Source organism: Macrosteles quadrilineatus, unplaced genomic scaffold (genome assembly GCF_028750875.1).
Source record: "Macrosteles quadrilineatus isolate MER2022 unplaced genomic scaffold, UCM_ALF_1.0 Scaffold_5__1_contigs__length_97177068, whole genome shotgun sequence".
NCBI classification, from domain to species: Eukaryota; Metazoa; Arthropoda; class Insecta; order Hemiptera; family Cicadellidae; genus Macrosteles; species Macrosteles quadrilineatus.
In genome coordinates, this window is record NW_026542598.1 from 50,991,145 (window position 1) to 51,018,074 (window position 26,930).

Here is a 26,930-nt window from a genome sequence, read left to right on the forward strand (position 1 = left end):
TTAAATCATCCCATTTTTAAACGCTCACCCTCGCTTTAATTTTTGACAAAATTTCATGATTTAAGTGTCAAATTACTGGAAATTTTGTCAAGATTTCCAGATTATCAGTTATATTTCCTTTGGGCGGATAGGGTTCGCCCCATTTCGCATACTAATTTACATGTATTTCTTATGGAAGGAGTATTTTAATAAGATATCAATTAAATAAGTTATAACTCGTAATCTGTTGAACCAAAATAAACACATTATATACTTTTCTTGTAGAAAATTTAATCTTCTTCAATTTTATAATTTACTATAGTATACAAAAAGTTGATAGTTTTCGAGATATAATCAAAAAACCCAAAATGCGTACCTTTTTCCCCCCTCCACCCCCTGGCTCACCACCTAGGAGTCAGGACTTTTGGTATGTTAACACCCTAAGCCCCCTGAACAAGTTTCTGAAGGAATCGCTTAGTTACCTGCTCAAGCAATCTACACCTACTTTTGGATCATTCATTGACTGGACTAAAGGGCAACTATCAATCAATCAAAAGAAAACAGTCATTGCAAAAGTAAACAAAAATATGTGATCCATTAATTAAAATACTCACCTGGACACAGTCCATTTACAACATGTGTTGTTTACTTTCAATCCTACTAATATTATAAATGAGAAAGTTTGGATGTATGGATGTATGTTTGTGACAAGTAAACGCGAAAAATACTGGTCGGATCGGGCTGAAATTTGGTGTGATGATAGTTCACATTCCCGATTAACATATAGACGCATTCTTATCTCAAAAGTCCCTTTCGGGCTCCGCCCCAGTGGCCCTGGAGTTTCCCATGTTAACCTTATGAGTAATCATATTTAAAAGGAATAAAAGAATTTTGTCAGCTGTTTCAACTACACAAGTTGGTTCTATGATATTAAATAGCATTAAAAAGTTATAAGGTTTACCAATAGGGTACAGTACTATTAATTTTTTGCATTTTGTGTCCTCTTCCCGTTGCAAAGCACGGGTACAACAGCTAGTCTTCTATACAGTGTGTAAATTAAGTATGGAAACAAATCTGTATTTTTAAAACCGAAATAGATAGAAATATTCTATTTGTGGCAATAATAGTTAACAAAAATTCCGCAATTTTTCACATGAAAAATATTTTTTTACCCCCCTAACAGGGTAGGTGGTAGGGGGTGACTTATTTTTTTCAAAAACCCCTATTGAGTGACCCCTCATTTTGAAGGGTTTGTCAAAAGAAACACAATGACGCAAATCCGAGGTGAATATCTCACTCCTAGCTAACATGGCGGATATTCCAAAATGGGCTTTTTTTTACAAAAATTAAATTTTTCATTACCCACCATTTAGGCTAGGGGTGAAATATCTAGGTACCTCGGGTTTGCGTCATTCTTTTTCTTTTAACAAACCCTTCAAAATGAGGGGTCACTCAATAGGGGTTGTTGTTGAAAAAAATAAGTCACTCCCACCCCCTACCCTGTTAAAGTGTAAAGTGTTAAAGTGTGTATTATTTCGGTTTTAAAAATACAGATTTGTTTCCATACTTAATTTACACACTGTATAATTAATAAGCAAACAAGAAATTTGTCTTTTGAACTCCTCCGCCATTTCTTAAGCGATTTTGACTATTCGCGTCTCATTAGAAAGAGTGTGTTGTGTAGATTTACAAACTGGCCTTACATTTTTTTAAGTCCCTTGGGCTCTGTCCCAGTGGCTTTCAAAGTCCCCATGTTATTCTTATGAAGAACAATTTTTTTTTACATTATGATTAGCTGGATAATTTAATTGCTATTAATATTTATTTTTCCTACAGTCACCCGACAAAGTGGGCTTCCTTGCACAGGTATGCTTCCATGCACCTACGGTAATAGCTACTTCCCTATAGGGACATTTGCTAATAATACTTCCCTAGGGAAATTCGCTTAAGATGCCTCTAAGTTCTAAACAGTGGCGTAACAGAAGGGTCCGCACTCCGCAGGGCCTGTAATGCGGGGGGGGGGGGAAGCCTGGGAGCCGGGGGCCCCCCGAAAACCGGCGAGCAGAGAGACCCGTGAGACAAGTGTGGCCGAAAAATTGTCGTTCAATCTTATTGAAATATATTATCAATCATTCAATAATTGTATTGAACAAGTAGCTGCGCAGGAATCGTTGATGTTAGCACATATCCTTGTATGTTAGCGCATATATGTTAGCGTATATCCTTAATACTTCTTAAACTTGACTTTAAAAAAAAGTAATAACATAAATGTTATAAATAATAATTGTTGTTATTGTTTAATTTTGTTATGCCTATTCAGTCATATCGAACTGAGGGAAGAGAAGTATTTACACTCTTTGTTTTCGTACACTCTACACTGCTTATGTCTGCTCTGCAAACAAACATTTTGAAACATATAGTTACACAAATAATCCGCAATCTTTGGTATCCAAAGTAAAGTTGATTCCCTATCAAATCCGTGTAGTAGTATTTGTACTCACTAAAAATATTACCATAGATAAAACCATAGACTAACCAACACTATGTTTTATCTATGATAAAACATACTCCCTTAGTGACATATGTATATGTGTATTCTATATGTATATTTATATTATATTATATAATAGTCTATAATAGACTAATCAAAACATTGACTAACCAGTGGATATCTCAGTTCTCATCCCGTTGTTTGAAGCTCGTTTTTCGAGTGTAGTTAATTTCTGGTGACACTGATCGCTAGTGTCAATCAAATTTGTTTATATTATTTGAGCGTTATTTCATGATTGGTGATTTACTGTTTGTTTATTTATCTTGGTGACTAGTTATTGTTTGTGATTAGATTGTTTTATTTGGTTGGGGCCCATTTCATAATAAAGTACAAACTAATATTATTAGTGAATCAGCTGATCGCCCAATGCAAATCTTATGGAAATTACAACTTGTAGTTTATTATGAAATGGGCCCCAGGTGTTAAATCACTGAAATTACAATAAACAAATTGTAAACAAAACACGACCTCCACAGTGCACCGGACAGAACACAGAACTAACAATTAACAATACGATAAAATTAGCTTCAGCTGTTCTATAGGGATGATAAATCTACCAAAGGAGTACCTATGCTCTGTTTTATATAGTTTTATCAATGATAAAACGACAAAACTATGATTTTACCATTACTATAACGTTACAGCGATTAAATATATTTTCAGATAAAAAATAGGAAATACATGCATAAGTTTATAATACAAAGTAAACATACAATTCAACTAGGAGCTACTACTGTTACATGTGATTACATGTAATGATAATACACATTTTTGTTTTAGAAAACAAATAAGCTGGCTAACCTGCACAAGCACAAAACATCTTCTTTGACGAGAGCTGAACTGACTGAACTGGACTGAGTGTGAATAGTGTAGTGGAGTGGATAAACAAACCAAACCGAAACCAGAAACCAAACCAAACCAAAACCAAACCCAAACCTCGTCTTGTCTGTCATGAATCTGGAAGGAAGACGAAGTAGACGACCAAAACGAAAACTTTCATATAGTTAGTTTTAGTTTAGTAATAAAGATGGTAGATGTTTCATGTTATTTATAAAAATATTTAAAGTGCATCGCAGTTTTATTGTATGGCTGTAATCGACATTTGAAGATTTCATTTCCTTAGTTTGTTAAAATCATTTAACTATTGGAGTTTTGATGAATCATTTTCAAGTGCAGCAGAATAATAAAACCTGATATTATAACCTTTGTGGACGCAGTAGACCTGAAAGATTGTTTGGATGTTTCATCGCTAAAAACCCAATAGTTTCAAATCAGGTTAGTATTAATTATGGCAATGCTAGTCTTTTTAAGTCAAAAGACTTCATCATAGTCTAAGTTTATGTTTTATGCTTGCATAATTTTATTGAATTAAACATTGGCCAAGTTGTTGGTTTAGGTATTCTAAAAAATGCACTATTTTCTAACTTAACATCAATCACTTAATTTAACAAAACAGGGATCAAATTATGTTGTAGCTTAAGTTAGTTATTGCTATCTAGAAAAGCCTAGGCCTACAATCCTGCATATGAATAAGTTAGCTTTGGTCATAGGCTTGGTCTGTTAGAGGGAGTCCTTGGTCTATCTTTTTTGGCCATCCTATATAGGTATAGGCCTAATTGTTGTATTGTTAGGCCTATCATATATTAGCCTATATCAATTTATTGTTGGAGTTTCCTTGTTACACATGTAATTTAATTTATTAGTTGCTGATACCTACAGAAAATGATGCACTTACCTATGTAGACATGCTTTAACTATTAGGCACTGTGGGATTATGCACTAACTTATGGCACGTTAGTTAACAGAAGGTGAGGGTTGAAATGAGGAGCATGAGGACGATCATGTCATCGGAGTGGTAGCGGCATAGCCTTTATTCCTTGTATTTTACGAGAAAAATTCAATTTTTCCATTAAACTTTATATAATTATGTTGATGTGATTAATAGTTTTAAAGTACCGGTATCATAGTTGAGTTAGGCCTACTGTATTTTTAAACGGCACCAAAGTCTGTTTGCTTTAACAAATTGAATCGTTGTAGTAGGCTATAAGATTTTGCTTACACGTCGTTGTGTGTGTTTTTGAAATTGAACTATCAGCTGTTTCCATTCCACAAACCTTCCTTCCCTTTAAGTCTTAGTCGCCGCTAGAACTTGGACAATGCCCAAACCACAAATATCTGATAAACCCATCAAAACTGGCTGTATATTCATTATTTAAATGTGCGGCCACTTAGGAATCTTCCTGTCAAAAACTTATTGCATTTTTTGATTCAGTGCGAAAAATACTGTATGTAGACATTATCAAAATTAGCCTACATATATTTCCCAATGTTGATATACGGAACAATTAGCCTACCACGAGTTCTATTATTACAGATGGAAGCTCTAAGACACATCCTAAATTTAGAAAGAACCTCTTGCTAAAAAACAAACAAAAACAATACCGTACCTAGGCCTATTTCAATGATTTGGAAATTTCAACAGTTTCTTGTTTAGGCTATATAATATAAACCACTTTTTAAACAAGTGAAAAATAATGATTTAAAATTAGAGCGACAGCAGGATTTACACAATTACAATAGGCTAGGGCTAGGGCCTACTATATAATTAAAAGAAAATTTCACGATTAAAAAGAATAGGTAAATAAGAAATATATAAGCAAAGTCCCCAGTATATTGGCATTAAATTTTTCCATCAACTCCTAGATGGCATAAGGAAGGAACAGAGTACCGGTACTAATACAGTAGCACCTTGATAAGAAGACCCTTGATAATAAGTCACCCTCGATAAAAAGTGTAGTTTTCAAATCCCCTTGAATTTATTTGACCCCTTATCACATGTTACCTATTACAAACCTCAATAACAAGTCAACCTTGATAGCAAGTCTAATTTTATAATCCCCATGAGAGTCTTGTTAAATCGAGGTTCTACTGTAAATGTAAAAAGGAACTGAAATCATTTTTATTAACTAAATTCATTTTACAGTCTGGATTAGCCTAATTTCTTATTCATTAACTCATAGTTTTTATGCTGCTGTTAATTGTTAAAACCTATGCTAAAATTATTATTGAGAAGTTACAAACTTAGTTTAAAATATCATTGTGATTGTCGTGACACAAGAAATAATAGCCTTACAGTGATATATGTCAGATTTATAATCCAAACAAAGATGCTTTTTAATCGATTTATATTTGTAATAATTATTTCTCCAGTGACTGGCAGAGCGGCCTGCCCTACCTGTTATTTGTAATATTTCCCCACCAGGCAGGAGAGCATGTGACGTTGCCAATGCCTACCTGGCTAAAATGCTAATCTTAAACATAACATAACTGAACCAAACCTCTAGTATGTTAGCAAACTTCTTTTGATGTCAGAAAAGGCATGTCTAGGCCTAAGGGCTTTAATGTGAATTCTTGACTACCGTTATATTAAGTCCTTTTGAAGGTAGGTTGGATTAGGTAAGGGAAAGCTTAGGCTATAATGAACCTAGTTGTTGTAATCTCTCAACTTTTTTGTACAATTATAACCCTTAGAAAAATATTGCAAGATAAAACTTAATAAATGCAAGCAGCGTCATTCCCTTCCCTGTCTGGACCACCCCAAAAATTCTTCTATTTAATAGGCCTAATAGGAACTGATTACAAAAATGTTGCTTACTCCCATGGGCATGGATAGCCTAGGTGGTACCTATTTGGCCTCGCCAACAAGTTGCCTTCATCTTTCCCTGTTCTCTGAATCTTCTTTCCTTGCTCTCAATTTTAGCAAAATTTTCTCCACCTGGTCCGTTCATCGATTCTTGGGTCTTCCTCAGGGTATTTTCATGCTGGGTTTTGCCTTCAAACTTCTTTAATCTCCCCATCATCCCATCTTCCCTCCTAAATAAATGGCCAGCCCACCTTAGTCTTCTGCTCTTTGCTTCTCATACTATGTCCGAGGAATGGTACATGTCTCTTATTTCTTGGTTGTGCCTAATTCTTCATTGTTCTCCCTCTCTTATGTCCAAATATTTTCCTGAAAATTCGGTTGAAATTAAAAGAATCCAACTTCTTTTCTGTTTGTTTGTCTACAATCCATGCCTCTGCTCCATAAAGCAGGATTGGTCAAGCTTATGATAGTCTTGTAACTCTTAATTTTGTTTTATGTGACAGTAATTTTGATTTTAAAATGTTGTTTAATGGATGTTTAACTACATGTTTTAACTTGCCAATTTTTTCTATTTTTAATTTCTATTACTTTATTACTATTTGAATTAACTATTGCAAAAATGTTATAATAAATAATTTCTTGCTCAAGGATAATTTTTTGTTTTCAGCTGGTGAAAATCCACACAGTTTAAAAGATGTTTTGGAATTATAATCAGTCTTCTTCTCCTCAAATAGACAATGTATTCTGCAAAGAGGTAAGATTATATCAGAGGTTTATTGTTGTTTTTTTTAATAACACTCCTATTAGTGTCAAGTATCATATACATGCCAAGTCATCGTAAATCTTACTGTACCGTAATTGTTTGCTTAGTTAGTAGCCTATGCTGTTTAAAACGTTTAGGTTATTAATTAAAACCTAGCATTTTTTACTTTACAAACCAAATTTCCATTGTGTATAGGCCTATAGCTAAAACCACAGATAATATAACCCCTACTACAGATATCTGGCTGAGGCCGCTAGGCCGCTGCGGCTGAGGGACGTGCGGGGAGGGAGGAAATAGTTAAATTTTTACTCGCAAGGTGTCGTGAGCGTCCTCGGTGCGGTGCAGTGCTGTGCCGTTGCCGTAGCTTACGTTGTCAGATGTGTTGTCACGTCACTCTACTACCGCATCAGTGCTGGAGCTTATAGGTACAAACATCTAGCTTGCTCTTGGTGATAACAAGACGATAACTGAATAGAGATATTGTGTTCACTAATCTCTCTACATGACACTTCATTATGTCAAGTTTTGAATATTGATATGCAACTTGTTCAATCTTTATTCGAAATATAACATAGTTGTACGCGAACCTTTTGAGTTCATTATTTATTTTAAGTTTTCATGTTTTTATTTTGATATAACATACATAAAGTACTAATTTTTAAAGCTACTATCAGTTACCCGGCATGGAGGAATATATGTAGGTGGAGAAATATATAGGTTTTTAGGCGTACATACTCTAACTTACTACATATATACAAAAACACACAAATTAATTGAATATATATCACAGTCAAATAACGTTATCACAAAATAACTTTTACCTACGACCATTTTTTTAAGTAGCCATTTCAGTTCAGTTCTTAGAATTGAAAAGTTTCACTTAACAGCTGTTTACTTTCATATCAGCATAGTTTCATTTCATATCAGCATAGTTTTTCTCATATCAACACGGGTAACGGACCAATGAGATTCAAGGATTGAGAGAAAAGAAGTAAAATTAAAATGTTTCGAACGTCAACTAATCAGCTGATCAGTTGACAATTTTAATTGTTGGTCCGTCTTGTTCAATGTTCCTGTTGATAATCGCGTAATTTTAACCTAAGTTGGTGGTTAAAGGAAGGTAGATTAAACTGATTTAAAAATTTCAGTTTTAGTGAAAGTGAAGTTGACGAGATGGAAATGAGAGCACAAACTGTTTGTGCTAATCTTTTGCCACCAAAATCGAAACAAATGTATGAAATTACATACCAGCAATTCATTAAATGGACGAAACAAAATAAGGTTAGATTGTTAAATAAAAATGAGCTTCAGGTTTATTTTGAAAACCTTTTAACCGTTGTTTCACCCAACTCGTTGTGGACGACATATTCGATGCTGAGACCCAACTGTAAATTAACTGTTACACTACATTGTTCAGTTGTCCAAATAAATATGCAATATTTCCCTAACTGTAACTGATACAGTATTTATGGTGAGAATGCTGCTAGAAGAAGCTATTGCCTGCAAAAAAATAGTAACGTATTATTTAACGAAATTTTACAAACACGTAATTACATGAAAACAGCTGATTATACAATAAGTCGTTGCATCACTTTCAGTGGCAATGACAATCAACGAAAACATAACCTCTCTAAGAAGTTATGAGTAATGATTGTTAGTAATTAAAAAACAGATTGTTAGTACTTAAAAAACTGTCGTAGGTAAAGTAGTGTACGCAACTCGCGTTAATAGTCTTTACGACACTCGTAGAAGATTTTAAGGCACTCGCCAAGGCCCGTGCCTTAAATTTTCTACTTGTGTCGTAAAGACTAACTTAACGCAATCGTTGCGTAAACTACTATTACGGTACTGATATGTTTAAACCCGGCAACAAGGTTTAAAATTCAACAACACGCGTGCGTGGTGGTGTAGGTGTACCGAGGTGTACTCAGTAGTGTCGGGTAGGTCAGTTTAGTGCGACCACACTTCTTGATTTTTCGGCGAGGAACGGAGACAGAAGCAGAGGCGCTATCACAGCGTAGTGAGGTCAACATGACCTCCTCTGACCTGTCTCTCCTCTGCCCCCCTACCCAGCGTGGTGTGCAGTGCTAGCAGCGCTCCTAGATGTTGGCGGGCAAACTAAGCTGTCCTAGTGCAGCACGTTGCCGCCATCAGCCAGATATCTGTAGTAGGGGTTATATTATCTGTGCTTTTAGCTTCAGTTCGCTGTACTGCTAGTACTATTTCTTCTGCCTCTCTCCGCCTTCAGTCAGCTTTCAGCTTGATGTTTAAAAAAACAGTACTGCCACTCTAAGCACATCAATTACATGTTCAGTTTTATTTTAGTTTATTTTATTTTAGTTTTTGTATTTAGTTATTTAGTTATTTATTTTTATTTATATTATTTAGTTATTTAGTTTATTTTTAGTTTTGAATTCTTACATATACAAAAATGGCCAATAAGACCCTTTACTTAATATATTTATTAAATAAATGGAGACGTGTATCAATATTTAAATTCGTATGAATATATTTAAGTTCAAAAATATATCTCAAAATTGCATGGCCATAATACAATAATACTGTAATCAATTACCCAATAAAAACTACATTATCGCCTTTAATTAAACTATGTACGTGCAACATCAATAAAGAAGTTTTGATTGATTGATATACTTATAATGTATAGTTTGATGGTTTCATTACACACTAAATACTAAATGTAGGTAAACCGTTTGGGGAGTGTTGCACGACGTCCAAGTGCCACGACGTCCAATAATATTTTTCCAGTGCCACGACGTCCAAAACATCATTTTTGAGTTGTTGCACGACGTCCAAGTGCCACGACGTCCAAAAGTACAGTAACTGCCAAAAATATAGTCTTTCTACAAGCTTTGGACGTCGTGGCACTTGGACGTCGTGAAACAGCGCACTATAGAATTGTAAAGAAGTATCATTTGCACCACGTCCAAAGCCTCTGCCAGTTGCACGACGTCCAAGTGCCATGACGTCCAATCAATATTTGACTGTTACACGACGTCCAAGTGCCACGACGTCCAAAGTGCCTGCGCACTGAGAACACTGTTTGCCGACCTCAGTGCATACAGTTCGCATTGCAATTATTGAAGGCAACTAGGCCTAGTCAACTGTTTGAAAGTTGTCAACCACTTCGTCTTCGATTAATGTTTAAATTATTCAATATTCAATGGTTCTAATTGAACTAATTATTGCATTAGCTTAAATTTTTATATGTAAAATAAATACTATGTCACCGTAAAATGTAATGATGCAGTATTTCTGTTGTTATGATTGCATAATTGATTTCTACAAAATAGAGCTATGTCATAGAAACGAAATAAATAAATTACTACACTATTCACTATATTGTATGATTAATACAATAAATTAATCACTAGCCCAAAAGTAAATATGGTAGGTTTAATGTGAGTAGTGGTAGAAATAGAATTGTCATACTATATCAATTGGTAGCAAATTTACTCGTTAGATAAAATGTATGCACAGTTTTATAACAGCTGTAAGACTTCCCATTTAAGTACCGGTATCATTGAAATTGTATAACTTCCATTGAACAGAAATGAGATAATTAGATATTGATACACAGATATATGAATTTTCATACACTTATAATATGACGAATTCAAAAAAGGATTATCCGTCAAATGTGCTAAATATTATGTAAACTATCACTTATCAACTTTTTAAGCTATAATGGTGTTACTACAATGGTTAAAAATGTTTCCTGTGAAACATGTATTTTTTAAACTAAAAGAAGGTTTTCTTTTAGTACAAACCTTGCTCTATTAGTGCATACTAAAAATAATTTCACAATTTTACGAGATCAATGTTTGACAACAGATGGTTGAAGCAGATATTCAGAGAGTGTCTCCAGCTGATGCAGTAATAAAAACGTATTTTAGCCATAGCACAGACAATATATAATACTATAATAGTAATCTATCTATCTATACTATTATAAAGAAGAGGTGGTGTCTGTGTGTGTGTGTGTGTCTGTGTGTTTGTATGAGATAATCTAAAAAAGTACTGAACCGACTGGGCTCAAATTGCACGCAAATGAAGCTACAGCTCCGAGGATACATATTATACAACTATTCCCTCTTCGTTATTGTCCTAGGGCTCTGCCCCGTGGGCTTTCAAAAATTTGAGGTGAGAGATTTTAAAATATTGATTGATGGTATCCATGGTAACAAGAGCAAACCTACATCATTTAAAAATGTAAAAAACCAGAACTAACTGTCAAATGAATTTTGATTTCACAATTTCACACAGCTGGTTCAAACATCCTTATATATAATCCTTATATATAATCATATATAATACGTGAAGGCGATTTCTACGAAACACTACTCCTCCGTTAATAATGGACGGATTTTTACAAACGACGTGTCAAAATAAAGTATTTTTTGTATAGACGCCCCCTTTCACCAATTCATGTAGTAGAAATCCTCGGGCTTTGCCCCACAGGCCATCAAAGATGGAGTTTCTCCTATAAGATTGTATCACGACCGTCTATACTTCTCGTGATAATAATACTTAGGAATGATCTAAATTGGTAACATTTTATTTGAACATGTCTTTTGTAAGAAGTCTCTAACACTAATAACAATATTTGTTTACATCTGATCATAATAATATAATATCCTAAATAAAACATATGTTTTATTTACAGTCTTGAAACATCCCCCTCCTTAAAGGTCGAGTCTCCTTGGAGGATGTACTTGACGTCCGTGTCTAGTCTTGTAACTTGAGTTGTCCTCTTGTGGTTTTGGACTTCTGGTAAAGACACTTGTTGAATTTTGTTCTGTCACATTGTCTCGTGATGGTGTACTTTTCAAGTCATCGGGAAATGGTAGAAGATGGAAACGGTTTCTTCTTAGGTCTCTTGTATCAGTCCTGACAATATATGATCGTGGCTCAGTTGCTGTTTTTACAACCGTTCCAGGTTTTCCCACGTCAGATATCCAAACGCTATCTCCAGATTTCAAACTTCCAAGAGATTTGGCACCATGCCTGGAGTCATAATTTCTCTTGTACTTTTCTCTATAATTCCTCTCCCTTTGTTTCAAGTCACTCAAATCTGGCTTTTCTGTTAAAAGTCCTGGCAAAACTGGTAGGTTGTCTCGTAAACGTCGTCCCATTAGTAGTTGTGCAGGGCTAAACCCGTTCGATATTGGAGTGTTACGGTATGATAAGAGTGCCAGGTAAGGGTCTTCTTTATTTTTCTTTAGGATGCATTTTGCTACCTTCACTGCAGCCTCTGCAGCTCCATTACTCTGATGGAAGTGAGGGCTACTTGTCTTTAACTTGAAATTGTAGTCTTTGGAAAACTGCTGGAATTCCGAACCTTGACGCATGGTGAATTGGGTTCCGCTGTCGGTTCTGATTTCTTCTGGAATTCCATGACGACTAAATACTGATTTACATTTTTCAATGACTTGATGACTTGTCAAAGAACGTAAGGTTGCAATTTCAAAGTATCGTGAGTAACAATCTGTTAACACGATGAACCATTGACCACTTAACTTGAAAAGATCCATTGCTGCAATCTGCCAAGGTCTTGAAGGGAACTCTGCTGGAATAAGTGGTTCGTTTTTATTTTTCCTGTGCTGAATACATTGTGGACAACTTTCAACCATCTTTGCAATCTCACGAGATATTCCTGGCCACCAAAGACTGTTGCTGGCTCGGAGTCTACATTTTGTTATTCCCAAGTGTCCTACATGGATTCGTTTTAGCATTTCTTCTCTCAATGCTTCTGGAACATATATTCTTGTTCCTCGTAATACAAGATCATCAGCAACAGAAAGTTCTTCCTTTACGTTGAAAAATGTCTTTAATTGATCTGGAATTTCAGATTTTTCTGGCCAACCATCAATGATTAAGTTCCGTAATTTCATACAAATTGGATCTTGTCTTTGACAATGTAGGATTTTCTGTATGTTTTCATCAGTAGTTGGAACATTGGAAATGACTTGTCTCACGTAGTAAGTGAGTTCCTCCTCTAAGTCATAGTTTTCAGTGTCCTTTAGAGGGTTACGGTGAAAGACAGTCAGCTGTTATTAGGTGTTTTCCAGGAGTATACACAAGATTGTATGAGTAACGCATCATTCTTAGTCTTATTCTCTGTAGACGTGGAGTTAATTCATCTAAGTTTTTTGACGTCAAAATCTTCAAAAGTGGTTTATGATCCGTCTCGATTATTATGTCCTTACCAACTATGTAGTCTTTCAACTTGTCACATGCCCAGGCGATTCCCAGAGCTTCTCGTTCTATGTTGGAATATCTTCTTTCTGTATCAGTGAGAGAACGTGATATGTAGCTTACTGGTTTGAATGTGCCACTTTTTTCTAGTTGCAACAATACTCCGCCGATACCAAATGATGATGCATCAGATGAAATCATTGTTTGAAGATTAGGGTCATAGAAAGCTAAGTGAGGAGCCGTAGTAAGAAGATTTTTGATAGTATCAAAAGCTTTTTGTTGTGGTTTGTCCCATATCCATTCATTATTTTTGTTGAGTAGCTCGTGAATAGGCTTCAAAATCTCAGACCTATTTGGAATATATCTTCCACTAAAATTGATCATTCCAAGATATCTTTGTACACCTTTCACATCAGTTGGAGGCTCCATCTCAGAAATAGCCTTAACTCTCTCCTGATCAAGAGAAATGCCATCAGTACTCAGTTCAAAGCCAAGGAACTTAATTTTTGGCTTTGAAAAGACTGTTTTCTCTTTATTCAAGGTAATGCCTTCCTTTTGAAGCTTTTCCAGAACCTCCACCAAAACCTTGTCATGCTCGGCTTGTGTGCTTCCCCATATTAGGATATCATCAATGTAAGCTTTTACATTTCTTTGATCACCAAGAGCAGCATGGATGCGTTTCTGGAAATACTCCGGAGCTGATGTAATGCCAAAGGGGAGGACCTTGAACTTAAATCGTCCCCAAGGTGTCATAAAAGTGGTGAGATCTTGTGATTTTTCTTCCAAAGGTATTTGCCAAAACCCGTGATTGGCGTCTAGTTTAGAGAACACAGTAGCTCCTTTGATCTGTGCTATTGTGTATTCTATCCCTGGAATTGGATGTAACTGGCGCCGAACACTTTGGTTTAGTTTCGAAAGATCAACACATATCCGGACGTTACCGCTGTCTTTCTTTGGTACGACGACCATCGGAGAACACCAAGGTGTAGCATGGTCTACTGAAGTTATGACCTCCATATTTACCATTCTTTGAATCTCTTCCTTGGTTTTTGACCATAATGGTAGAGGTATTTGTCGAGGCACTGTAATTGAGAATGGCTTTGCTCCCATTTTTAGCTCAATTTCATAAGCTCCGTTCATTTTACCTAAACCACTGAAAAGAGATGGATATTTTTCGTACCAGTTCGTCGAAGTTGAAGACACACTTCGGACAACTTGTAGAAGGTTTAGTTTTTCAATGGCTGGTTTACCTAGGAGTGGTGTTTTACATTTTTCTGCTACATAAAAATGCTCAAAACAAGATTTGTTCTTATAGTCTAACTTTACATTTACCATCCCTCGTACAGCTAACTGAGTCCCATCCGGTCCTGAAAGTCTTTTACACGTATGTTGTAATGGAACTTTTTTGTTTAGCTTTAGGCCTATATTAGCTGGCAAAACTGAAACGTCTGCTCCAGTATCGATTTTAAACTTAATAATGTCAGAATCATTAAACCTGAGGTCAATTTCCCAAGATTCAGGGTTTAGAGCACTGTTTTCAGTAATTTTACCTATGAATTCTTCAGAATTTGATGAATTTGTACAATATTGATTAACAAACTGTGGTTCACTACTGACTTCATTAACCTTTTGCTTAGAACAAACTTTAGCAAAGTGACCGTTTGCTTTACAGTTGTTACACCGAACATTTTTGGCAGGACACAAGCCTCGGCGATGGGATGGAGTATTCCCACACCATTTACATAGGTTTTCTGGATTGTATTTTCCATGGTTATTAGAAACTGTTTTCTTACAAAAAGACTTTTTAGGAGTGGTAAATTTTACCCGATCAACGGAGGGATCAGCTAGGTCAAGTTTTTGCCTAACTAATGCCTCTGAACTGCGAAGAGCATCAACTGCAGTTTCTAATTTTAGTGAGCTTTGTAACTGTAAGCGATCACTAAGGTTTTGATCATTCATTCCAACGATAAGTTGCATGAGAATCATTTCATCCCTTAAATCTCCCCAGTTGCATTGTTTTGCAAGAGTATGTAAGTCTGTGATGAAATTTTCAGCAGACTCTGAGGATCCCTGTTTTCGTCTAAGAAATTTAGCACGCTGATAAATTATGTTTGTTTTAGGAACGAAATGGTTTTCGAATTTTCCCATAATCAATTCATAATTTTCCAACTCATCAGGGCTTAGATTAAAGGAATCAAATATTTCCTCAGCCTTATCCCCCATACAGTAGCAAAGAATGTCAACTTGCCTTTTCCCAGGTGCTTTATGTAGATCGCTGACTGACCTGTACCTTTCAAAGCGTTTCTTCCACGCACTCCAATCATAGGGGTTGAAGGAAAAATTGTCTGGAGGCTTGACATGGATTTGATTTCTTTGAAGTCTGTTCTCTTCAATTTCCTGTTGGATCTGTAGGTTTACATCAGACTGCGCCATGTATCACGACCGTCTATACTTCTCGTGATAATAATACTTAGGAATGATCTAAATTGGTAACATTTTATTTGAACATGTCTTTTGTAAGAAGTCTCTAACACTAATAACAATATTTGTTTACATCTGATCATAATAATATAATATCCTAAATAAAACATATGTTTTATTTACAGTCTTGAAACAAAGATTAACATGGGGGAATCTAAATATTTGATTGGAAACTTTGTCCCCACTAATTTGAGAGAACGGTTGGGCGTAGAAACTTGGTAGAGGTGTCCAAAGAAAGGTCTTGGTCTGTAGATGAGTTATCAAAAGAAAAACTAAGCAAAATCCCTTAGGACTCTGCCCCAGAAGCCTTTAAAGATCCCTCCACAGAGTTGTTTACATTTTGGCCATGAGAATAATACTTTTTAATGAAACAGCTGTTCATTTTTAAACTAGTGGAACCCCGTCGAAATCGACGGTTAATCTTGAGGTTTTATGTAAATTCAGCTAACTGCGTTGGATAGAGTGAAGTCATTAAAATCTTAGTTATATGAAGGGAGGATAAGCAATAATAAGTATGACGATTGTGTTCCCTAAAAAACGTGATTGATGAATTCGTTTAACACAATATTTCCTACCTTTCTTTTTATCGGCTTTAGGTTGCCCAAAAGGTTTTTTAGGAGTCTTATAATTGTTTGTTCATGAGTTTGTTTCATACCAAAGCCACTTCATATAATTAGTCAATCATGTTACGGAAAGTGTCAAAATTTATTACTAACCACTAATTCCATCTGCTTTAGGAAAATCATTCAGATTGTATACGGATTTATAAGTAAATCATCATCTTTTTTTTTATAAAAATATCTGATTCTCCAGAAAGCAGTAACATTCTTACTTCGATCTCAGCAATTTTAAATCCTTTTCTTGCCACATCGACCCATGTATTTAATCATCCTGTTCTTACTTGATAATTCATTAACTTATGGGGTAGTTTTGCCTTGGCCATATAGATCACATAAAGCTGTGCATGTATTTCGTGGATTGGAATGAACCATAATTGTAGGAAATTTTATCACAAATCTTGAACATTTGCGGAACCAAATCCATAACCTAGTCCAGCATTGGTAACAAATTATGCAAATGCGATGAGATGTGATGACACTGTTGTGTTTCCGAATGTTTTGTATGTAGTGAGGTTTAGATGCGTTGTTCAACCTAGTTACATGTGTACATCAAAGTAAAAACGTGTACACATTTTTTTTAAATATTTGAATTGACATTAGTTCACCTACTTTACCAAAACCATAGACTCCGTAGTTAGTCTATTCCAAAACTTGAACACAGCTCTCATCCTCAAAGTACTCATCTATGACACAATTTTCAACCCGATTATCAAAAACTGTTATACCAAAAAATGAATCTCAGGTGTTCTTTCTTGAATTTAAAAATAAATGGTGATTGAAAGTAGGAAAAAAGGCAAGTGCCAACCTTACAATATGTATAAGCTAACCCGATAAGGAATAGTTATATGTTCCTTTGAAATTGATAAGTCACACTTATTTCATAATTAAAAATTTTCTAAGACTAATAAAGCATAGATTTTTGAACAAAACATTTCAAACGTATCATAAATTCATCATTTTGTTGAAACTATAAAAAACTTGCCATGCAGTGGAGAATCCATTTAAAATCATAAATAATAGTGTAAAAATTTAATTTTGACAGTTTCAGTAGACCTTTGAATACAATTTTAATATTAACAGCTGGTTCATTAGTGTAAAATTATCCATATGGTCGAAATGTAAACAAAATTGCAGAGTGAACTTTAAAGGCCTCTGGGGCAGAGCCCCAAGGAAATTTACATCGTTTCTCTTTTGAGGGCTCACCTACAGACCAATACCTTTCTTTAGACACCCCTACCAAGTTTCTACGCCCAGCCGTTCTCTCAAATTAGCTGTGACAAAGAAAAACAGTTTCAAATTAATATATAGATTGTATTTCAAACAACACATATTTATTGGGAGTTGAATTCTACCAAATAAGTATTTGCAATGTTATTTTCTGATTTTAAAATTGATTTTCTTCTTTATCATGCCATGTTTTGCAATATAACGTTCCATTACGAAATCAGTGGAAAATCCTTTTATCACAGCAATTCTTAAATTATTTCTTATTGAACTATCTTATATCTATTGTACGGGTTGGGGTGTGCCTTTTTCGCCACTTTTGCCTACATTTTATCATATTATTCTACAAAATATCAAATATTTATGTAGAAATATCTACTCTTATTGTGTCTAATAAAATCCAAACTTAGAAACATTGCCTAAAATCGTACCTATTATATTGATTATATATTAGATTATCTATTATATATTGACAACTTTATGTTATTGATAAGGCCAAGACAACTAACTGACATCCCCCATGTCAAGGAATTCCAGCTTTATCAGTAACCCCATAGTCAATTTCTCAAAACTATGCTAGAGGGTTCATTCATTGGCACAGAAGTACGATATGAACTGACGCAACGTGACGAAGGAAAATCAAACTTACGCTGTAATGGATATACCTCCCTTTGAAGTTAGAACGTGTCTTCTCAACAAACATATATTTTTTCTCAAACACTGATGAAGTCGCGGAAGTGTTTAACTACAAGATCCACCAATACGATTTAAATACTATTTAAACGTTCTACCAAATGAAGAGATACCATATAACATACTAATAATAACTCCGATGACGTACAGGATAGGAAATATTTTAATCATTGAATGAACAACCAAATTTGGCAACTAACGCAATATTGTTATTGTTTGTACACTTATTACTCTTTGAACAATGTTAAATGCTCAAAATATATTTCACCCAATTCATCGCAGTTAGATGAATTAACGTAAGCCTTGAAAGTAACCGTCGATTTCGACGGGTTTCCCCTAGTATTAAATAATGCACGAATATTAGAACAGAGAGGGTAATGATTATAAATTTAAAACAATGATGTTACTAGCCCGAATGTAAACATTATTTTACATTACTTAAATGTAGCTGTCAAACCATATATTAATGTAATTTCATTAGTATATGATTCTTTCAGTTACTTCATTTGTTTATGTTTATGATCTACTAGCTGTACCCACGGGCTTTGCCCCGTTTAACTTCACAAGTGAGCTCGTTCGCATGGCTCAATCACGTCCTGGTTGAAGTACGTTCACTACGCTCACTCACCTTTAGGTTGGAGCTCGTTCGCTACGCTCACTCACCTTTTGGTTGCAAATTAAATGAATGATTAAATGAATTTATTTATTTCCATTGAGAACAAACTTATTACATGCATTTTGGCTGTATAAATTTAAAAAAATAATAGTGCTGCACCCTGTTGGTAATCCTTTTAACTTTAATGCTATTGAACATCATAGAACAGAACCAACTTGTTTAATTGAAACAGCTGTTAAGAAATTCCTTTTGAATATGAAAAATCATAAGGTTAACATGGGAAACTCCAGAGCCACTGGGGCGGAGCCCGAAAGCCCGATCAGAATAAAAACTACTTAGTTTTCCTATTTAATGCCCAAAGAATCGGTGTACCAAATTTCAGCCTTCTAGGTAAATGGGAAGTGGAAGAATTAGTGATTAGTGAGTGAGTCAGTCAGTGAGGGCTTTGCCTTTTATATATTTAGATTATACTGAGTCTGTTCTATTTTTGTGAAATGCTGTAATAATATTTTACTGGGAATAATTCGTTTTAAAAGAAATCATTCATCATGGATATAGGAAATAATTAAGATTCTATAATCATTGCCCTATCAACCTAGGCCCTTTTCCTGAGTGTTATGAGGTTTTTGTTTTGATTTATTTTTGTGTAAACCGTAATATAATCCCCCTGCTACAGCAAATCTGTAGACTGAATTTCCATTTGCATGATTATATTATTTCACTAAAATATGTAAGAAAATTACCCTATTTTCCATATTTATTTATATTTTCCTATTTTTTCTATTTGTCGGTTTTGGAACTATATTGTGATAGCTTTTTGTTTACACTGCAAACCATGGATGTATGGATGGATGTTTGTGACAAGCAAACGCGAAAAATACTAAACCGACTAGGTTGAAATTTGGTATGATGATAGATGACATCCCCGATTAACATATTCTTACCTCAAAAATTCTTTCAGTCTCCGCCCCGGTGGCTCTGGCTCTGGACTTTCTCATGTTAACCTTATGAGTATTCATATTTAAAGAAATTAAAGAATTTTGTCAGCCGTTTCAACTGTACAAGTTGGTTCTATGATATTAAACAGCATTAAAAAGTTATAAGGCTTGCCAAACAGGGTGCAGCACTATTATGTTGTTTGTTTGCATTAATGACCACAGCTAATTTGAACCAACTAGCAAAAAAAAGTTGTGGTACACAATGAGAACTTTACTTTTTTCCATGGTTTAGGTGCATTGGTAGAACATCAGGACTATGGTAGATGTGTGCTACACAATAGGATACCGTATAAATTAAAAAAGACCAGTTTTTTTTTAATCGTGTCCTCTCCCATAACTGCAATAAGCATTTATACTTATATGCCAACCCCGTACGAAGGACGGGTACTCTGCTAGTAACACAATAATACAAATACAGTATACTAATACAATAATACTGTAGGTTTCCGTAGTCTGTGGCCATAGGTTCGTCTGAGCTGTCAATCAATTCTGAGAAATTCACAGTTGTAAATTCTTACTAGTCTTTTTCTAAGTTCACGTCGCACTCGCAATTGGTTCGCATATTTTATCTAGGAAAGCAGGTATGCCCTAAGTCATAGCATTTGTAGGTTAAGTATAATAATAACAAACATGCTTATCGTAGGTTTGTAGGCATACTTGTTCAAGAATATGCCATGGTAGGTTTTGTTTATAAATTTTATTTTTTAATTCTTGTCGAATGACGATATTGATTTGTATTTGTGCGAAAATGTTAATTTATTTGTCAAGGGCATGAGCGGCCCTCTAGTCTATGTACCGGTATGTTACATAAAGCAAAACATGAAAAAGAATAAATTAAAGGAAGGTAAAAAACGGATCAGTTGCTGAAGGTCTAATCAGACCTTCGACACTTATTTTGCAGTTTGTACTTGATGCTGAGGATCCCATGAATCCTGTACAAAATAAAAAAAAAATGTTTCATTCAAACTACAAGTTTATTACTTTTCCGAGAACCAGCCTTTATCAGGACTTCCGCTCCCACGCTAGTTGGCAACATCAACTGTGCTATATGAAAACAATAAATCTTGAGTAAATATACTGTAATGTTGAATTTTGAGGTTGTGGTGTTCCTTCGTAAACACATTCAATTATAATCTAGGAATATGTAAATTTATTGTTATACGTTAACTTTATTGATATTCGATTCGCTACAGTACTATTAAACCTAAAACATTTTCAATTCATGTACGTTGTATTTTAGAGTCGGGGAAACAAAAGAACCCTGTGTACAACTTATTTATATGATATTCTCATTGGTTGCAATTTAATAAGTGGTGTAGCAAAACACAGACACAAAATTTATTGAAATAAAATTAAGTCAATGTTAAGTGCATACTATTAATAAACGTATTTGCGACATAAGAACATTTAATTGAAGCCTAAAAAAACAGTTCGAAAAAGGCATTCTATTCTTTATACTAGTAAAAATTAAAATGAGGGTATAAAAAATAGTTTTCAAAGATCATGTTGATCAATGTACATTCATCTAGTCTTGAAAAAATAAGTATTTGAAAGCTTACTTCAAACATAATGAAGTTTATCGGTTGTTAACAAAATGTCATCATTTTTCAAACCATGTAAACCTTATAGTTTTCCAACTGTTGCCTTGTTTATTTTTTTCTTTTTATGTTTTTTTTTTACTTTATGATGTTTCAATTAATGGTTCAAATATTCATAGTATATATATTTCTGAACAAGAACATATACCATGTATATATAACTAATAAACGTTCCATAAGCATTTTACACGAGAGAACACTCTTCGGCAAGTAGCCGGTCATCGTAACCGGTCATCATGAAGGAGCTTGGACGTCGTGCAACAGCGCTGAGCTATATTGGACGTCGTGCAACAGTCAAATATTTATTGGACGTCGTGCAACTGGCAGCGACTTTGGATGTTGCAAATGTTACTTTTTACAATTCTATAGTGCGCTGTTTCACGACGTCCAAGTGCCACGACGTCCAAAGCTTGTAGAAAGACTATATTTTTGGCAGTTACTGTACTTTTGGACGTCGTGGCACTTGGACGTCGTGCAACAACTCAAAAATTATGTTTTGGACGTCGTGGCACTGAATAAATATTATTGGACGTCGTGGCACTTGGACGTCGTGCAATGCATCCACCGTTTGTTTGTTTAATTAAATAAAAATACCGATGACCACCGTTCTATAGAGATTTAATCATAAAAGTTTACATAAATGTCATAAATATTGAAAATCGAAGATTACAAAGCTTTAGGAGTATATAATCATAACCTCTAGAATGTAATAAAACATCAATAGTTTATTTAGCTCATTGATTATTTTTTAGTGCTTTTGATGTATAAGTTACAATTAAAAACATAATAAAGCTTGTTTTGACACAATATGTTTGGTTACTCATAAACTAGTTTATAGAGACCAAGCTGTTCTTTTGTCTTTAGTCATTACACATAATAATCAGAAGTTTACAATATTATAAGATTGTGTTATTTGACTGAATGAAAGAAATTTAATAATATGTTATTATTAGAGAAAATATGTCACCGCTATAGGATGTCAAGTTAACGTTAATGGTTTCGACGCTATGGGACCCGCCCAGCACACCAAAGCAAAGCGTTGCCGAACTTCAAAAATCTTACAATTAAATTTGTCTTTATCAGTTCCACTAAAATGGTGAATTAGAATGAAAGGAATGTCATATTTATAAATAATTAAAGAAATTTTAATTTACAATGTTATATCAATGTAAGTAACTAATTAAACTGGAGAATATTTCATTCGTATTTAATCTATGATCAACTTTGCAATTTACCTCGCTACCTTTACAGCTGTGCAAAATATGCAGCTGTTGATTTTTTTAGCTAATGACACTCACACCCAACATAATATTTGAATTTCAAAATAACCTCCAAACAAGATTTCATTTCAAATTTCAGTTCAAAAATTGCATCAAAGAAGACTGAAAAAGGACTAACACTACAGTTTTCTTACTCAATTTTACTAATTTTAGTCCCATCTAATTAGTTCGCTTGATAAAGAGAAATTTATAAGGTATTTTTATGCAATTTACGGTCAAGTAATCATGTCAAAGTGGTGTAATCTGTCGTCAGAAGATCATAATCCAGATGATCTAAAACATGATTCAAATCACACGTTGCATGGGAAGAGATCTTCAATAAGAAAGAATTTATTTCCTGAAAGATGGCCAGCGTTTTATTATAAAGCAAAAAGTGCCATTTCAAGCGGTGTAACTAAAATTAATAAAGCACTAATGGTTTTAAAAAACAAGTGTTTATCAGCAGCTCAGGTAACTTAGGCCTAAGATTATGACGTTTTGTACTTGGCCTAGGTTAACATTGATTGTTTTCAAAGATTATGCAGGAGCATAATGCATGGGGGTACAGTTTCTTAACCCCACATAGTACAGTTTATAAGTTCTATGCTAATATCGATTGAAACTATTGTATTGAAAATATTGATTAATAATCGATATTTTAAATATATCTATTATAATATTAAACTAACCTAACCTAACCAACCAAACTTACTGATGGTGAAAAAATCGCATGAAGGTTTACTAATCAAATCGATAGTTTCAATCGATATTAGCATAGACAGTTAAGAAACTGTAGGCCTACCCTAATGCATTCTTTTGCGAAATGGCTTTTACATATCTGTCATCAAACCATACGATTGATGAATTCTTACAGTGTCTAGGCTAGGCCTACATAGATTGACTATAGGCCTACCTAAGTTGCATTATAGTGGTAGCAGAACGGGAGTGCCGATGGAGACCAGGTCAAGTCCCTTCAAACGCACACACCCCGACAAGTCTCCAATCGGCACTCCCGTTTTGCTACCTAACACTGTAATAGTGGCTTATTTACCTTGTATTTTCTTCCCAGTTTAAAAAAGCTGTATTTTAGCTACAACCATGGTTTCAACGCCAATTGCGTCATGGTCATGTAGGACTAATATGTCCGTGTCCCATTGAGCGCGTTCTGGGAACATGCACCGGTGCACCGGTGTTGCCCCGGTGCAAAAAATGTGTCGTTCTGGGAGACCGGTGAGTTAACCTAGCAGACAGCTATTTCCTCATTTTCCTCCACCGGTGCAAGATTTATGCACCGGAGAAATTGTACGGTGCATAATACACCGGCGGCCTCTGATTGGTCTGTTTCTTGGACAACAGCATGCAGCTACGGCAAGATGGCGGATCCATCGAATTATGTTCATCAGTTTTATAGGTTATGCTGCGTAATTATTGAATAATTTATTCTATGAGGGGGTTAAATTACGTATTAAGTGAATAATTTTCAAATAATTTATTCTGTGAGGACAAGTTTGTTTGGTTTAAATATTATAAAGTAAATAATAGGTGAATGCGTAAATTATAATCCGATGTGTACCGTAAACCGGTGAATAACCGTGGGATACCAATACTCTTGCCCCGGGGCGGTACCGGTGAATAAGTCACCGGTTACCGGTACATGTTCCCAGAACGCGCCCAATGTGTTCGTGTTTGTGTTAAATGTGATTTTGACGGCGTCCAAGCGACCTACTGTGACAACGACAACAATGCTTTGATTCTCGACATGCCCTAAATGACCATGACGCAATCGGCATCGAAACCATGGTTGTAGCTTCAATACAACTTTTTTGAGCTGGGACGAAAATACAAGGTAATTAAACCACTATTAATATTTGTCGTACCAGCTCAATTTGGGTAAACCACAATACAATGAATTTAAGTTGCTTTAAGTTTACTCACATTTTACCAATACTTAGCCTTCCAACAAGGATTTTCTTACCTACCATATAATCAGTGGTTTCTGCTTGCAATTAACCAAATAAGGCCGTTTACAAAAAAAAAAAAAAAAAAAATGAAAAGATAGAAATTCTTCTATTATCGAAGCTATGCTGAATTTTGCAATTTAAGAACTGCATAACTTATACCACAGATAATATAACCCCTGTGCTAAAACCCATAAATAAACTAAATTAAGTGAATTCTATAGGTATATTAATAAGTATCTATGTTAATTTAATGATACACTACCATCACATTTTTGTTGAAAACTAATTATTGTCACAATATTTTTAATGCATTTATCTGTGTACCCGATTCAGTACATGACATGACGTCTTGATGAGGAATCAACTCTGAGTGTCATATGTGGATAGGCCCTATACCTTTGGTCTCTAAATTTATAATTCTATTTGTATTCTATATAGAGTTTAATACTGTAAGATCTCTGTAACTTAGCTTATAAAACAGTTAAGATGAAAAAAGTATGGACAAATTAGTAGACCCTTACTAAACAGTTTAGTAGGTAGTACAATAAATATCTTCCAACTATAAGATTTAAGGGGACTGTTAGGCCTAGATCTTATATTGGATTTGTCCTTGAATTTCCTTAAATGATTTTGAAACTTATCTTTGTTCCAGGATCTCACCCTACAAGAGCTTTTGGACCAGGAAAATATCCTTCAAGAACTCAAATCTCAAAATAAAAAACTGATTGAATTGTAAGTGTTGCTGTAGTCTAATGTAGTGTTGAAAGTACGGTGTTGAGTTTTAAGTCAAAATAAGTAAGACTTTTGAGCTAAAAAACTATGCAGAGATGTGTTAAAACCCTACCTCTTAAAAAGACTAGGAGTCTGCGTTGCACCGAAAAAGTCGGTAGGTACGGTACAAGCTTAATTACCGTCATCGGTTCGGTACAGCATTTTACACATTCGGTACAGCCTATTGTAATAATAAATTACTTTCAGTTTACTATCGTAGTCAAGACAGTTGGTTCCGAGCCCATTCAGATGTATGTTTACAATATTCATAATTTATTACTAGGGTGATGATGCAATAAAAAACCCATTAGCAGTCCCAAATCCATTAACATTTTATCACAACAATAATTGTTCTATTCAAGTACTTCCAAGAACTGTTGAGTTTTATCACTTTTATTTCTTTACGACTTCCCCCAATTCTATTTTATCATAAAAATAATAGTTTTATGATGACTGTTAAATGTTATCTCTAACTCAGTCAGTATTTTCGTGAATATTCAATTTGCGCTGGCCATTGCCTACTGCCATAAAACTGTTTATGGCTACATATTAAACTTGTAACTAATCTACAATCTTATTTTAAAAGTTAAAATATTTGTTATAGATATTTTATCTTTCTATTGATGAAACCACAAGCATAGTTGTTGTTTGCATGATTTTTTTTGTTATTCAAGCCTACTAGGTCTCAAATTATGTCATTGCATGTATTGTTAGATGTGGCTGTTTAAGGCTTAAATGTTTTTTAGTTTACTGTATATTTTATTGTGTTGAAGGTACTTTATGCAACCTAAATATTATGAACTAGATAGTGATTATACTACCCTCATTGTAACCTAATCAATTTATATATAGGCTCTCCCAAATAATTAGGTCTGGGCCTGGGTCTTTTGATTCTTTGGAAGAGCTTTAAAAAATACTTTTACAAAAAAAATTGGTTTGAGCCTGAGATAAACTAATGATTGATATTGTGGATATTAACTTTGTAAATGAAAAGACAATAATCTTACTCTGTGATAATCCAAATTTTAGTTTCAGAAAAAAACTTTGCAAGAGTTGTATCCATCTTATAACTAGTTTTGAAGCTGATAAAAAAAAGATTGAAATGTTGTTAAACGTAGTTAGTACGGTAAACGGTTGAGTTAAGTTTGTTTACGTTAGGTTAGGTTTACAAAAAATACAATTCAGTAAATATATTACATGACAAAGAGATAAACGTTTTATGGAAAAATTATATGATAAAGTTTGTTGATATCAGTCTATGTCTTTGTAACGTTTGTTTGTTACTCTTTACCCGGTGGCAAAGAAAGGGTTAGCTGCTAGTTCCCTATGTATGGTAAATATTTAGCGCAGACTATATACGATGGAACATAAAAGAGGGGATAGGTGTATTAAAGCGTTCGAGGAGGGGAAGGAGCATCCAATCTTGACAGATTGTTGACTGCCGGTGCAACTGGGCACTCTTGGGAGGGAGGACTTTGTCGACCCTTGCAAATTCCTTTGACCATCGGTGCAACTGGGCATCAGCTGTCGAGCGCGGTCTAATTGGGGGTATTC

The 26,930-nt window shown here is 34.7% G+C and overlaps 1 protein-coding gene across 1 annotated transcript in view; it reads left to right on the plus strand.

Annotated features, from left to right (window-relative positions):
- The first annotated feature begins 3,469 nt into the window (after positions 1-3,469).
- LOC128995101 (serine/threonine-protein phosphatase 6 regulatory subunit 3-like) overlaps positions 3,470-26,930 on the plus strand; it is a 62,609-nt gene continuing 39,148 nt past the window's right edge. The window contains exons 1-3 of the mRNA XM_054420000.1: positions 3,470-3,805; positions 6,841-6,927; positions 25,258-25,337. Of these exons, the coding sequence (XP_054275975.1) occupies positions 6,868-6,927; positions 25,258-25,337 (140 nt within the window). The 5' untranslated portion in view covers positions 3,470-3,805; positions 6,841-6,867. The remainder of the gene's footprint in view (positions 3,806-6,840; positions 6,928-25,257; positions 25,338-26,930) is intronic.